At 35.0% G+C, this 16,578-nt stretch overlaps 1 protein-coding gene across 1 annotated transcript in view; it reads right to left on the bottom strand.

The window, feature by feature from the left end:
- The window catches only part of C2CD6 (C2 calcium dependent domain containing 6), a 106,646-nt gene that overhangs the window by 80,257 nt on the left and 9,811 nt on the right, over nt 1–16,578 (bottom strand). The window contains exons 2-4 of the mRNA XM_074192747.1: nt 11,610–11,696; nt 3,644–3,695; nt 1,300–1,445 (exon numbers count right to left, since the gene is read on the bottom strand). Coding sequence (XP_074048848.1) covers nt 1,300–1,445; nt 3,644–3,695; nt 11,610–11,696 — 285 coding nt within the window. The remainder of the gene's footprint in view (nt 1–1,299; nt 1,446–3,643; nt 3,696–11,609; nt 11,697–16,578) is intronic.

Below are 16,578 nucleotides of genomic sequence, written 5' to 3'. Positions count from 1 at the left end.
AATTTAAGGCTTAGAATTAAAAAGCATTGTTTCTATTTTTTGTTTCTTTTTTTGGTGAGGCAGTCAAGGTTAAGTGGCTTGCATAGGGCCCCATAGTTAGTAAGAGTCAAGTGTGTGAAGTCACATTTGAACTCAGGTCCTCCTGACTTTAGGGCTGGTGTTCTATCCAGTGTGCTATCTAGTGGCCCCTTTGTTTCTATTTCTAGGGAAATAAGATTTGATCAGTGAAAGATGATCTGAGTGCTTGGAAACTAATGCATAACAATTTGACAAAATGGAAGACCAGTATTATTTTTCACTAACCCAACATATTAATTTGGCATTCAACATATTAATTTGGAATTCATATACCTCTAGATCATGAGCTATTATGTTATTGGGACAGCAGGTAGCCAATGATGTAAGACACAGGCAATATCACTTTCTGTTCCTTGGCATGGTAAATTGCTTCACCACACTTTGTTTTGTTTTGTTTTTTGCTTTTTGCAAGGTAATATGGTTAAGTGAATTGCCTAAGGTCACACAACTAGGTAATTATTAAGTATCTGTGGTTGGATTTGAACTCAAGTCCTCCTGATTCCAGGGTGGGTGCTCTATCCACTGCAGCACCTAGCTTCCCCTCACACTTTGTAAATCAAGCTTTTCAATTAGGAGTAGCTAGCTCTGTTTACAAGCTGTAGGAATATGCTCCATAGGGGCAGCTAGGTGGCACAGTGGATAGAACACCAGCCCTGGAGTCAGATGGATCTGAGTCAAATGTGACTTCAGATACTCAATAATTACCTAGCTGTGTGACCTTGAGCAAGTCACTTAACCCCTTTGCCTTATAACCCCCCCCACACACACACACACAAAATATGCTCCATAGGTTTGTTGGTACAGTGGCTATCATCCTTAACTCTTCACTTCTTTACCTGATATATCCAATTAATTACCAAATCTTGTAATTTCTATCTCTCCAATATCTCTTGCATGCCTAACTTCCTCATAAATCATAAAGTGAATAATACTGTCACTCAGAATTTTATCACTTCTCACTTGCAATAGTTTATTGCAACAACTTATTGCAAATTATTGCAATAGTTTTCTTTCTCCCTACTTCAATTCATCCTTCATTTTGGTTGTCAAGGTGATTTTAGCGGCTATTACCTTTAGCAGTTTTTCTACAAGAAAGTCATGGGGAATAAGATAATCAAGGGAAAAGTACTAAGGTCAGACTCTTGAAGAACAATTATATTAAGAGAACATCTACACAACTAGTCTAATAAATATTTTGTTGGTTAACAACTTTGCCATTACCTGTACAGAGAAGTATTTCACTTCATCAAATTTAACTGCAGGTTTCTTCTCATTGTTCTTAAAATTCACAGACTGAGCATTAGTGCATTTCATGATCTTGTTTACAGTGATGCGAACAAACAGATTTGTGTAATATTGTAAGTTGACTGAAAATAGATATTGAAATTCAGGAAACATTTTTTAAACTGTTGAGCAATGATTTTCTAGCAACTTTATTAATTTGACAAATCAGATCAAAATCTTCAAGATGTATATGTATCTTAAAAAGAAAAGAATCTTTTAAGAATAGTTTTTATTATTGTTCATGACTGAGTAAACATCACAGGTGGTACACAGGTGGTGTAGAACAGTATTTCTCAGACCAAATCTTACTTTTCCTGTACATATTACATTCTCTGTTAAAAATTTTAACATATTAGTAGTTCATAAAGTATCTTTGAAGGCAGAGGCTGTCTCTTTAAATATATTTTATTTTCAGTACATGGCACAATGCTTAGCCTGGTACTTAGTGATTAATTAATGCTTGCTTGCTTAAACATATGATTTAACAGACTGATGAGGAATACTGATGACAATAATAATTTAAAATTTTAAAAAAGTATAAAGTTAAGAGCAATAAGCCACTTATAATTTCTAATTTTAACATTTAGGGTGTATTTAGGGTGAAATAATTTGGCCTGAATTATCCAGGCTAGTTGTGTACATTGGTCAGATTTGTCAGGTAATTTCTACCCCCTGAATAATTTCACATATATGGTTCTGCTCTAGTCTATCCTGTTACTTATAAAAGTCTTTTTATTAAACTATTTGTTTTTGCTCTTCTGATTAAAACAATTCCTTTTAGTATAAACCAAATCTAGAGATGAGAAGATGGAAAAACCATAATGACACTGTGTAATGCCACTTAAGTTTTTGCACTCAAGATATATACATTTGGTTTATTTTAAGAAACAAAGTTGAAAATATTAATGAGCAGACTTTGAAAAGTAGGGCAGTTTAGTCAACAAGCACTTTTTCCAGACAGCATATGAGAGAGAGAGAGAGAGAGAGAGAGAGAGAGAGAGAGAGAGAGAGAGAGAGAGACAGGAAGGAAGGAAGGAAGGAAGGTAATGGAGGGAGAAAGGGAGGAAAAAAGGGAAGGAGGAAGGAGGGAAGGAAATCAAGAAAAATCTGATAACTTAATTAGAAGTAACTTCTGAAAGGATATGTCCTATACATATTACTACTTCTTCTTGTTCATCCCTCATTTTGTAAAGGACTAAAGACACAGTGGAGAGGGAGGGGATAGTATATGAACTGGATTGGGATAGTATATGAACTGGATTTAAGTGACAGAGAGATGTACAAATCATTGGCCTCACAATGGCCTGGGCTGCAGTAGAAGATCTTTATATTTTCAATATCTAACCAAGCCCTAAGCACTCCACAGCATCTGCTTCAGTTGTGTTCATGATTGCTGAAACAAACTGCTCTCATCTGCTCATTCTGCCACTCATATGCTTTGGGTTGCCAGCCTCCTAATGCATAGACGAGTTTAGACCAGATGGTTATACTCAATTTGGTTTTGCCTGTCTGTCAAGATGATTTTTACCAGGTGTGGCTGCTACACATACAACAGTTTCTTGGAGTCATTGGTGAGACATTTAACCTAAAAATTACAGCAATGACTCGATCCATAGATTATTTTATGGTTATTGCTGTTATTCAGGCATTTCAGTCCAATTTTTTTGTGACCCTGTTTGGGATTTTCTTGGCAAAGACACTGGAATGCTTTGCCTTTTCCTACTCCAGCTCATTTAACAGATGAGGAAACTAAGGTAAACAGTTAAGTGATTTGGCCAGAATCACACAACTAATAAGTATTTGAGGGCAGATTTGAAATCAGGAAGATGAATCGCTGACTTCAGGTCTGGCACTCTACTCACTGTGCAACCTAACTGCTAGATCCCCTCAAATCTCTCATGGAATAGACTTTTGAATAAGAATTTGATAAAAGAAAATAATTATTAGAAGAGGAAAAAGAGGAAAATTATAAAAAGAATTATGTGACTTCTTAAGAAAAATGGTACAGAGGCAGCATGGTGGTGCAGTGGATAGAGCACCAGCCCTAGAGTCAGGAGTACCTGAGTTTAAATCTGACCCCAGAAACTTAATACTTAGATATGTGACCATGGGCAAGTCACTTTACCCCATTGCCTAGCAAAAATTAGAAAAAAAAAAGAATAGTATAGAATATTTCCAAGGACAACGAATGTAGCTACTCATAATACAAAAAAATAATAGAGCTGTTAATGGAAATGGGAAACTGAATTTTACTTTAAAATTTAATTAAGAGAAAGGATACTTCTGGGTGAAAAATGTCTGCATCTCTTTATATGAACAGCTAGGCAGCCGACCTATGAGAATCAAAGAAACAAAAATATTATTTTATTGAGTGGACATATTTAAAATATCAGCTATTGTTTCTTTTACTTTATGCTGTATAGCATGGTCTTTTGAACATTAAATACTCTCATTTATTGGTTTGTAAACATTCACAAGTTTTTCCTCTAAGAACGAATAAAATGAGATAGAAACTTTAAATGGAGAAAAAAGGAAAAAGTGAGATGTTCAACATTTTTGAATACTCATAGAAATGAATAACATCTTTCCATGCTTAACATTCTAATGCCTGAACATAAAACTTTAAGAAATTTTTCTTAAATTATTTTTTAAAAATCTTCTATTAGCTGAATGATAGCATATGAAATTCTGTTATTGAAAAGATACTGTTTGATACAAGATTCAAAGCTTTTTATCATTTTAGTTAATTGTTGGAATGAATGAAACAAGGGATGATAAGAATATATTTGCCCAGAATCTTACAAAACCAAATCAAAAGAGTTTTAAATTGAAAAGTATGGCGGCGGGGGTGGAGGAGGAGAGGCAATTTACCTAAGTAGACTGTAGATAACACAGAAAGAAGCTTCTACAGCTTAGCTTTTACAGCAAAGTACACACATTCAGAAATTCACAATATCAAAAAAAAAAGAGAATGAGCTCGTCATGGTGGTATGCATGTGTAAATCTCTGTTACTGGGGAAGCTAAGGTTGGTGGATATCTTGAGTTTGGAAATTCTGAACCATGGTGGGCTAAGACAATTAGGTGTCAATGCTAAGTTCAGAATTAATATAGCAAACCCCTGGGCAGGGGTGGCAGGGCACCAGGGTACCTAACAGGAAACAAATTAACTCATAGAAAATGAAGCAGAGATCAAAGATATAATAATAGTAGCCCTAAGCACATAAGTAGGCCTTGCGTACTTCCTGCAAGTAGTAAGACAGATATCTAGTCTTTAAAAGAGAGTTAAAAAAAAAGATGAGAGATCTAGTTTTAAAAAAGAGAATCAGGAGAGTCAAAGACAGAGAGACAAGAAGGGGAGGTGGGTGGGAGGGAGGGAGAGAGAGAGAGCGAGATCACTGAGATTTGGTGGGATGAGACATATGACTATGAATATGGTTCTGGGATGGTTAAAATATTTAAACTAAACAGAATAGTGGGAAAAAAGTGGAAGAGGAAGAGAATTTAATTTATTGAACATTGAGAAAATATATTCCATGTGAAGAAATTTGTATAAAGATTAATAAAGGATGAAAGAAAAGTGATATCATGGGTCAAAAAGATAAAATAAAAGAATAAACAAATGAAAAACAACATCACTGGCATAGAACATGTTATACAGTTGAGATAAGAAATTTCAATTATTTGAATATTGCCTTGGTTCTCTGCCTAAAGAAGAGTAGATAACATTTTAAAATTTTGTTTTAATGATAATTTTAACCTTTTTATAAAGTGGGTGAACTAGATAATAAGCATTATTTCTTTTTTTAGGTTTTTTTTTTGGGGGACAAAGCAATGGGGTTAAGTGGCTTGCCCAAGGCCACACAGATAGGTAATTATTAAATGTCTGAGGCTGGATTTGAACTCAGGTACTCCTGACTCCAGGATTGGTGCTCTATTCACTGCACCACCTAGCTGCCCCCTAAGCGCTATTTCTTAAGAGAATGTGTGACTATACCCTGTCTGAGCCTAATAAACTACAAGGAGCTGGGAAGGTATGGGAGAAAGAACTATTACCAGCTACACATAGTAATGCTGGGGCTTGTACTGTATGATGATAAAAAGTTTCCTAGAGTCGATGATTCAGACAATGTACAAAAGACATCTACTGGGCTTTTTCAGATTTTTCCTTCTAGCTGTTAAGCTTGTGAATTGTTTAAATTTAGTCCTAAGTGTCAGGCAAGGAATCTCATCCAGTTTCCAGACAGAAATGAGTACATGGTCAACTCTGCCACTTTTTAGATTTGTTCTTGATCTTAGGTCAACAAGTAAAGTACTTAGCTACAGACTCCAATTAGAAAAATATAAACAATTCTGTTGTAGTCCTATGAAAAAAATGCTCTAAAGAACTACTAGGGAAATGCAAATTAAAAGAACTCTAACTCACATCTATCAAATTGGCTAATATGATTGAAAAGGAAAATAAATCTGGAGGTAACTGGGAAAATTCTAATTCCCTCCTAGTAGAGTTGTGAACTGATCTAACCATGCTAGAGAGCAATTTGGAACTATGACCAAAGGGCTACAAATTTGTGAACCAGTAATACTACTGGGTCTCTATCCCTAAATTTTATTTAAAAAAACAAATATTAAAATTAGCTTTTATATGTAATTGGGGGAAAGAAAATATTTTTAAAAAGGAAATTGGATAAGGGGACAAAGGACTCCAGTGTAGAGTTGTTCATCAAGATGGGGAAAGGCGAAGAGTGTAGCTAATATAGGGATGGTGGCCTGACTGAGGGATTGGAGGTCTTGGAGTGGACAAAAAACAGGTTTAGAGTTGGAAAGTGGTAGAAAAGAAGAGTGAAGTGACCATAGATTGTGCCTAGAAATAGGAATTTCAAAATATATGAACATGCAAGCAATACATCTTGGGGTGATGGTGAGGTAAAAGAGTAGGTCACATAAACTGTACTGTTAGGGAGTTTGAGGAAAAATCATTGCATTGAGGTTCTCTAGTTTGTGGGCAGGAACTGGAGAGGAAAGACACTGAGTTCCAGGCATTTCTTGGAAGTTTATAGACAACAGCCACCATAATTTGATTGGGTAGTAGATATAAATTCACTGAACCTCAAAGGAGGATAGATTATTGAGTTATGGAACCTGAAGTGACAGTGGGGAGCAAGGAGTTTTCCAACTCCCTCACCTAGACCAGTGAGTTGGCAGGAAATGAGTGAAAGGATAGCAAGTACTGGAAAGTTCAATCAGGGAGGCTGTATAAGGACCACGGTTCAGTGACAGTCAGAAGATAGAAAGAGTAGGAAAGGAAGAGAATTAAGATGATATCAGGTTTGTTGCCTAGGAAGGACACATTCAAAAGAGCATAGTAGAAGAAGTGAGTATCTTTGGGATAGGGCCCTGAGCAATAGGAATAAAGGATTGGGCAGTTGGGGATGAATATAGGGTTTAAATGATGGCCCACAGGGTTTGGAATCACTGAGATAGAGAAGGTATGGCCAGGGGGAGTTCATTAATCATTAAAGGAAGATTTTAGATGTTTCCAGTGTCCTTAGAGACTTATTCTCTGGGTAGGGTCCTTTTGGAGTCTTTGGAAGTTAGAGGGAGTATTTGTAACAAAAAAGAATGGTGTCATTCTCCTTCCTCCAAGGTAGGAAACCAGGCTGGACACTTGATGCACTGTGGCCCTCTCCCCTCCCCACAGTAGCAGGAGATCCATTGCTGCTCAATAATAAGAAAGATTATCCAACCTGCTTTTCACCAGTGAGATGTCAAAAGTTAACTGATAAAGCAGATCCAAATGACCTGGGTGGTACGTGAGTCAGAGACTATGTCATCCCCAGAGCATCAGTAACTGAAGAAGATACTGACCAAAAGAAAGAAGAGAAAACCTAGCTGTTTGATTGGACAATGCACCACTGTGTTCTGATCTGAAGAGGCTTAAAATATTATTCTACCAAATGCTTATAACCCTAGTTGTTAGAATCATTCTGTAATGCATGTGTAGATCCTTTTTATGCTTAGAAATTTTCTTTCTGCATAGGAATAAACCACCTGTTACATATCTGATTCATATTTGCACACCGAATACTTTTTGGAGAACCCCTTACACTTTTGAACCATAACTTTTCCTTCAATGTTTTCTAGTTTATTATCCAATCAAAGAGTATAAGAGTATAAGACTAATAAACCTAATTAGAATCTAACCTAATTAGAAGATTCCTTTGATTGGGTACAGGAAAGGAGTATCAAGTATATTAACTCTTGTACTCCTAGCAGCAAATATAACACAGTTTATGACAGACTTCAAAAGATGGAAGAAGCAACCAGGAATTGATTCTCAACAAGGAGGAAAAATGTATTACTACAGTAGAAGAGATGAGTCAAAGAGGAAGAGAGGAAATGACTATTCCATATTAGAATGTATGATATAGGAGAGGCCAATTGGATAAAAGCTGCCTTTTATAATAGTTTTTTTTAGCATAGTAGATTTCAAAAGGATTGGGCTAAGGATAGGTTGATTCCTATGACTTAAATATTTATGTGAGAAGTCATCAAAAAGAGACAGAGAATGCTCTCAAGAATGAAAGATATAAGGAATAACAATTCTGATGATGAGGAAAATTGAGTTATTAAATCAACCAGTGGGGATGCCCAAGGAATTCATCAAAAAAAAATCTAAAAGACAAGTATAGGGACAGCTAGGTGGGGCAGTGAATAGAACACTGGCCCTAGAGACAGGAGGACCTGAATTCAAATAGGACCTCAGACATTTAATAATTGCCTAGCTTGTGACCTTGGGCAAATCTCGTAACCCCACTGCCTTAAATAAATAAAATTTTTTAAAAAGACAAGTACAGAAGATAGAAACAACAGCAGGTTACAGAGGTACCTCAAGAAATATGGCGTATTCTATTAAGACCAGAAGTCCTAAAACTCAGAGTTAGCAGAGACTATCAAGGAAAGCTAAGGAAGGAATTTTTTACTTATATTGGGGACAAGAGGATAATTTTTTTGAGACTTTATTTTTTCTTTTTTTTAACCAATCAACAGCTAACTTTACTTTTTCCTTAATAATATTTCCTTATAATTTCATGTAAAGAGAGTTTTCATTCATTCTTGTAAATTTTTGAGTTCCAAATTTCTCGCTCCACTCTCCCTTTCAGGATAGCATGCAATCTGAGATGGATTATACATGTACAATCAGGTTAAACATTTTTCCTTATTAGTCATTTTGTGAAAGAAAAATCAAAACAAAAGGGGAAAAAATCACAAGAAAGAAAAAATAAAAACTAAAAAAGTGAAAACAGTATGCTTCAGTCTGTATTCAAATTCCATCACTCTTTCTCTGGATGTGGAAAGTATTTTTCAACACAAGTTTTTTAGAATTATATTTGACCACTATATTGCTGAAAAGAGCTAAGTCTGTCATAGTTGATCATCACACAGTGTTGATAAAGTGTACAATGTTTTCCTGGTTCTGTTCACTAGGCATCAGCCTTTCCATTTCTTACATAACAATAGTATTCCAATCTATTCATATACCATGACTTGTTTAGTCATTCCCCAATTCATGGGCATCCAAAAAGAGAATTTTATTTTTTTTAGTTTTTGCAAGGCAATGGGGTTAAGTCACTTGCCCAAGGCCACACAGCTAGGTAATTATTAAGCATCTGAGGTTGGATTTGAACTCGGGTACTCCTGACTCCAGGGCCGGTGCTCTATCTACTGCACCACCAAACTGCCCCGAGAATTTTTTTAAAGTATAAGATTGCTTGGTGAGGATGAGATATTGTTGGTAACAGCGGGCATAAGAAAAAGATCAAATTGTCAAAAACAACGAAAGACAAAAATGGCAAATGAAGAGATATGGTAAGACAGGCACAGTAACCCTTACAGAATAAAAAAAAAATGGGGTTAGGATAATAGATTAAAGTTTAAGAGGGCAGCTAGGTGGCACAAGGGATAGAGCACTGGTCCTAGAGTCAGGAGGATCTGAGTACAAATATTGCCTTAGACATTTAATAATTACCTAGCTGTGTGACCTTGAGCAAGTCATTCAACCCCATTTGCCTTGCCAAAACAAACAAACAAACATAAAATTTGAGAGGGAATTAACTGTAATATCTTACACTTGGGCTAAAATATTCAACTTCACAAATACAGGATAAAGAAGTTAGGGTTAGAAAGAAAATCTAGGGGTTTCAATGAGTCAATAATACAACATGGCAGCCAAGAAAGCTAACATAGTCTTATAAAGTCCCTCTTTATTATCCCCCAGTCAAATAATAACTGGAATTCTGTGTTCTGTTCTGAGTATCACATTTTAGGAAAGACTGTGATAAAATAGAGAATATTAAGAAGGAGGAAATTAGAATGAAAGACTTGAGGTCATTTACTTTCAGGTGAATATTGAGGTGAATTTTGAGGATCTATGCAAGGAACTCAGGTTGTTTAGATATAAGAAGAGATTTGGGCAAGACAAAATAGCTGTCTTTCACTAGTTGAATGGCTGTCATAGGGAAGAGGTATCAGTCTTGCTCTTTTTGAGACCAGAGGGAGGAACTGGGAGCAATGGGTAGAAATTGCAAAGTTGGGAATTCAGACTTAATGGAAGAAAATTTTCTAATGACTAGAGCTATCCAAAGATGGAATGGGCTTCCTCAGCAGGCTGTAAAATCTCCACCTGTCAAAATTGTAGAGTGTGTTTGTTAGTTCAAGCATGTTTGAATTAACAGTTCCTTCCAGCTGTAAGATTCCATGATTCTGTAGAAGTATCATTCAAACTATACAGAAAATGAATCTAAGGTAGTGATAATTTGAGAAAAATATCAAAATTAATTTGACTCTTCATAAAAATAAATGCAAATAAATGTACATTATTGAGTACAAAACTGCAATGGACATATGCATGTTGAACCTCAGTTAATTCAGAATGGCAATATTATTTAATACTATGTGAAATGAGATCAATCTCCTCAGTAATCATTGCTGTAGCAACAATTAGATATATTGCAACATAATGCATACATCTTTTAAAGCAGTGCTACCATAAACTCAGAGTGAAGGTCTAATTGATATTCAAAAAAAAAATCTAAGTACCCTGACACTGCAGCACTTAATGGCTATTGAATTGAATTGAATAAAATAAAGGACAATGCCTTTCTAAAATTCTCAGATTAAAACAGAGAGGGGGTGGCTAGGTGGTGCAGTGGACTGAGCACCAGCCCTGGAGTCAGCAGTACCCGAGTTCAAATCCGGACTCAGATTACCTATCTGTGTGGCCTTGGGCAAGCCACTTAATGTCATTGCCTTGCAAAAAAAAAAAGAAAGAAAAAGAAAAGAAAAACATAGAGTGCATAGAGAGCTGTAATCTCAGTAAAGATGGTCATTCTCAAATTCAACCAAAACAGACCCATTTTTGAGTGCATGCTCTGCTAGGCCATACCACAGACTAACCTGATTTTCTGGTGATGAATTCATTTTTCTTTTTGGGAGGGATGTGAGAAATTCATGACAGAGGCACCATAAATGAGTGAGAAGCACTTGTCCATCCTTAATGAGGCCCTCTGCCCTTTGACACATTACTTTATAAACTGTGATCCTGGTCAGCTTGGGTAAATCTTTTAATTTCCAAAAGCCCATTTCTTTAACTACAGAATTAAGGAGTTAAGACTAAATGAAGTCTAGATTTTCTTCCAACTCCATTTCTATAATCCAATGAATCAAGAGTAATCATGGGACTGTTTAATATATGATTTGTTGTAATACTATTTTCAGAGTATTCCAAAGAATACAAGGGGCAAAATCCCAATTCACCATGAATTTTTAGAGCATTTTCTATTTTTTAAAGCAACAAGTACAAATAGTGTGGTCCTATCATTCATCAAATATTGATTCAGATTGTCAGAAAATAGGGAACTATATTTATGAATTCTCATTTTCAGAGAATATGTGTGGGCTTTGGAGGAGAATTAGTTTTCTTTCTCCCATAGGAGTTTGGTAGATTTTTTGAAAATCTGTATTTAAGTAATTAGTAGTATAAGCAACATTCTCTCATTCTCTGCAATAAGTTATTTTTAATTACTTAATAAACCTCTTTGAATGGTCTTGTAAAATCTTTATTCATAAAAAGTAATGGAAATTTTATCAAAGGTTATTTCATGTACACTCTTGTTAGGTACCCAAAAGTCTTACGATGAAATTGTTAGTTATAAAGTAATTTGTAAGTGCATGGATTGCTTTTACATACCACGTCTCCAAATGGAATCAAAGATGGTATGTCATGTTCTGTATCCAAATCTTTATTCTCACTTCCTTTAAGAGTTTTTTTCAGCATCTATAAAATGTAAATAAATTCTAAATTGCTTCAAATTTAAAGAAGATAAAAATAAAACAAGTATTGTTTAGTATTTTATGAGAGCCTCAGTGATGATTATACTGGGTAAATTTTATGCTGCATTGGTGCCTAAAAGGTTATTGATCTACAATGGCCCACATTACAGTGAAAAAATATAAAAATTTATGGTTCAGTGTTATTTAATAAAGAACTACTGATGAAAATATTAGTAGGAGCAGTTAAAAGTCACCTATATGGAAGAATGACAGTCATTTTAGAGCAGAACTTAGTATGAGACAGATAAGTCTTCCCCCACAAAATTTTTATTCTAGTACTTCATCTCAGCAAGGAATTCTGAAGGCAGTATGAATTCTGGCAAATTCTATTAAGCAGGAAAGGGTTAAAAATTAGTGTCTCTGCTTAGCTAAACTAGCCATGGAGAAGATAATCATTAGTATTTTGTCATTAGATAAAATTTTTTTTTTAGTTATAGCAACTCATGGAACAAACAAAAACCCCAAACCCAAATTGAATTTGGTTCCTATTCAAATCCCTTCTGCTATCTTAGTGCCAGTGAATGGGTGGCAGCAAAAAGGGCAGCTAAGAAACATTATATCTTTAGACAATCAAATAATACCAGGAAACATGGTAGAATACATAGAATTCTCTGATTAGAATCAGGAAAACGTTGAGTTCAAATCCTGCTTCTAATACTTCCTAGCTATGTGACCCTGGGCAAGTCACTTATTATCTCTAAATGTTTCAAATGTTTTCCTAGAATTTTTGTACAACACCACAGAGGAGTTATAATCTGCTCTGTTGGAGTAAAGATTCCATATGGGGACTTCTCTTTGCAGTTATATGTAAAGAGAGGTGGCAATTTCCCTGTGAAATCAACAGCAGTAAGAAATATCAATTTTATGGAACACCTGAAATGGATCTGACAAACTATCAAACTCCAAGAGATAGAAAATGGGAAAATGTAAAGAAAAACATTGTCTTTTATCACAATTTCTTTAAGGAGTTAAACTAAAGGAAGAGGCCAGGACATCTAAGAAGCTCATCTAGTATACCCCACTGTCTCATTCCTAACAAAAGTGTTAACAGCCAAGGACATCAAGGGTTTCAAGTATAAAATCTATTGCAAAACATTAAGGAGGAGGGTCATTTAAGATTATTAGCAGTGTGGCTTCAAAAAACAATACAAGGTTTTTGAGAGAAAGAAATGAACTTGCAGAGAGCTTGACTAAATGTTTCATGAAATGATTTTTCTTGTTGCTTTGAGCAAACACAGAAAAACATCAATTTGGCTATAATTTCCTTTCTTTAAAAAAAGTTTTTAATGACTTATCAAAACCAATATTGACATTAAGGTAATTGCAAGTAATCATTTTGCAACTATTTAATTTAAATAAATGAATTCATACCATAAAATGTCATAAATTTTTATTTACTTCAAGTCTCCATCAAGATGCATTCATTTTTATTCATTTTTCTGTCATTTTAATTAGTGGGAACTCCATTCTAATTGTTCTACATCTTTCATTCTACACAATATCATAAAAGTCTTTTAATATTTCATCAAATAGACAAGGGTCATTTTAGTTATTTTAGTATTTCAGTACAAATAAATTATTCCCTTCTTGTTGGATATCTTACTTTCTTCTAGCTTATTGTAATGACATAGAATACTGGTTTCAGCATTTTAAAAGAAACAACTTTTTATTAGGCTTTTAAGGTATGTTCTCAACAATGCAATGTTCAGGCTTATTTTTCTATCTTTTCTACATTCTATAGCAATACAATGACCCCCACCAGTAGCTAACTTTGCTTTCCATTTTTGACTAGTTTGAAGGTCACAAGATAGAAACTGAAAGTTGCTTTCATCTATATCTGCTTATTAATGATTATTCGTGTTTTCTAGGTTACTGACAATTTCTTCTTTTGAAAACTAGAAGGGTCCACTTTCCTCATCAACAACTACAGCAGCTGACCAGCTTTCACCAATAGCCAGATAGGCAACTGGAGTCCAGTAGCCATCATCTGGGGAAACAGTTCCTTTCGAGCAGGGGCCAACCCTCCCTAACAATTAACCTCCACAAGGCAGGTAAGCTCTATAGGAGCCACCTTCTCACCTCAGACCCTAATAAAGATGTCCCAGGGCATTGTACTCAAGAAGACCCTTTCAAATAACAGTTCTTCCAGACCAGGGCCAACAGATACCATCCTGCTAAGAAATCCTTGTAGAGCTATAATCTGGCAGCTTGTTCCTGCTAGAGCCACATCTTTTGAAGACCCTCCAAAACAGAAACATTATTTTCACCCAAGTGCTTGGCACTGTCAGAGGGTTCAACATTAGAAATAAATGATTTCCTCAGTGGAAATGACATTCAAGAAGAGGCACCACTCTGTATTTTGCTGTTGTACATGGGACAGCTGAAATCTGCAAAGCTTTTGTCTCCATTAGAATTTGAGTTCCTAGACAGCAGAGATTCTCTTATTTTTCTATAGATATTCTCAGCACTTAGCCCAGTGCTCTGTACTTGTAAGCTGTTAAGGCACAATTTAGTCTAAATTCATTTCTATCTGGACATGATAAAATTGGTTCACTTTTAACAATTCCTTCTAAATTTCAGGTATCAATAGATATCATTTTTTCATTTATTTACCATTATCTATCTATATTTCATACTTTTTTTTGGTTACATAGAAGTGTTTTAATTCTATGTAGGAAAGTATACATATCGTATCCCTAATAATACCTATTTTTTTTTTTTAGGTTTTTGTAAGGCAAACGGGGTTAAATGGCTTGCCCAAGGCCACATAGGTAGGTAATTATTAAGTGTCTGAGACCGCATTCGAACCCAGGTACTCCTGACTGCAGGGCCAGTGCTTTATCCACTACTCCACCTAGCCACCGCCATTCCTTTCTATTTCTTGAACAGAAAAAATAAATATATTTTTCTTCCACAACTGAAATAGGCCAAATTTTAATTCCATTATGAAGCTGGATTCCCTGAGGTATAAGATCTGACTCTACACCTACTTTTTTCTGAGTTGTTATCCAATTTTCCCTAATAATTTATTAAGGAATAATCTTTTTTTTTTTTCCCTGATGAACTAGAACTATAGAACAAGACAAAGTTTTGGACATGGTCTATTGATTTTTTTGCTTGACTCCATCTTTTTGTTACTAGAAAAGAATTATTTTTGGAGGTGGAGTAGATTAATAGGTAGTGACAGAAATGTAAAAATTTTTTACATACACAGTAGAAAACAAAAGGGGAATAGGGCAATTTTATTACTACTTTGTTAAATTTAATATGCACTTGAAATTTCATAAACAATCCTTTTTCTTCTTTGAATCTTGATATATATGTTGATGATTATTAAGTTCATAATTTTAAACAATATTTCTTTACCCATTTTTTTATAGGTTTAACAATGTTTCATATATATTTGATAGATGTCTGTTATAGCTAATTTATTACATGATCTATCCCCCACCCACCCACCCAGTACCAGATAGTGTTGAAGAATATTACTTGGTTATATATTCTTAGGTCAAAACACAACATCTTTTTATAATTGTTAAAACATGATCATTGGTATTCTTGTATTTTTCCAAATAAATTTCATTACAATTTTATCTAGTTCTATTAAGAAATTCCTTGGCCCATTACTACATGTTGCATTTGTCTAATGTGATATTCTTTCATTTGGAATTAAATATTTCTTTCTATATTTCTGACCAAAAGTTGTTCTATCGGCCTCTAAATGAGATTTTGTAAGTTTGGAATATTCTCCTCTGCCCCTCCACAAGATCTGTGTGTCTCTAGTTATAAATCTGAAGGCAGGCTCTGACTGTGTGGGACAACTTAGTCCTCCTCTAATTGCATCTTCAAGTTTTACTGCAAAAGTTGTGTAAACAACCAATTAAAGATCAACCTGAGAAGGCAGGAATCTGTTCTGCTTTATCTAAATGAGAACCTGAATAAATTCTTGTACTTAGGACATTTTGGAAAGGAAGAAACTCCAATGTTTTATATGTTCATATCATATCTAATAACAACATAAAATATCATGTCAGGACACAGTCGTCCTAGGCTAATTGGATCTTTGTCATTTCTACATGGAACAGGATCTAATGGATAGGTTAGAGAATCAAGGTAATCAATGACACCCTTATGCACAAAAGTATAGCCTGATTGGTTGGCCGCCCGAATTTTATGATTTTTGTTAAAATTCCATAAATTTAGTTCGGCATTGGCATTTACAAGGATGCCATCCATCATGGGTTTTGGTAAGATCCTAGAGCATTAAAGTTCATTTATAAAACTAACTTTGTTATTTCATTTTTCTTAGCTTAAGGAAATTATGGTTAACAGTAAATTGTGCCATGACTTGAATCTAGGCTTGAATTTGAAAAAGGATAAACTTTTCTTCTGGACAACACATCAAAGGGATCCCTAAGAAAAACCAGGACAGATTTTAAGCCTGGTATGAGTGACTTGTCTAAAGGTGATATTTTTTCAAGCTCAAATTGTTCTAGCTTGTGAACTGTGTTTATTTCTAGTGAAGTCATCTCAGGGTTAAAAATCACTAAAACAAAGACTCTCAGACTATTCTTAGAATGACAGAGAGAAGCCTTGCATTCTCAGATACCCTCCTGTTAGGGAGGGAAATAGTGGACTATTTCCAGAAAGATCTTGCATTCCCAGCCAGACACCCTCCTGATTCTGTTAGGGAGAGAAATAGTGGAATACTTCCAGAGAAGAGACCTTGCATTCTTAGTTAACTACCTATTTGATGATAGATTGAGGGAATAGTAGACTGCCTCCTCTTGTTTGATGGTAAGTACTTGCATACTACCTTGCATTTA

Source organism: Macrotis lagotis, chromosome 6 (genome assembly GCF_037893015.1).
Source record: "Macrotis lagotis isolate mMagLag1 chromosome 6, bilby.v1.9.chrom.fasta, whole genome shotgun sequence".
NCBI classification, from domain to species: Eukaryota; Metazoa; Chordata; class Mammalia; order Peramelemorphia; family Peramelidae; genus Macrotis; species Macrotis lagotis.
The sequence above is the reverse complement of the archived record's forward strand: the minus strand, read 5'-3'. Positions and strand labels throughout refer to the sequence as shown.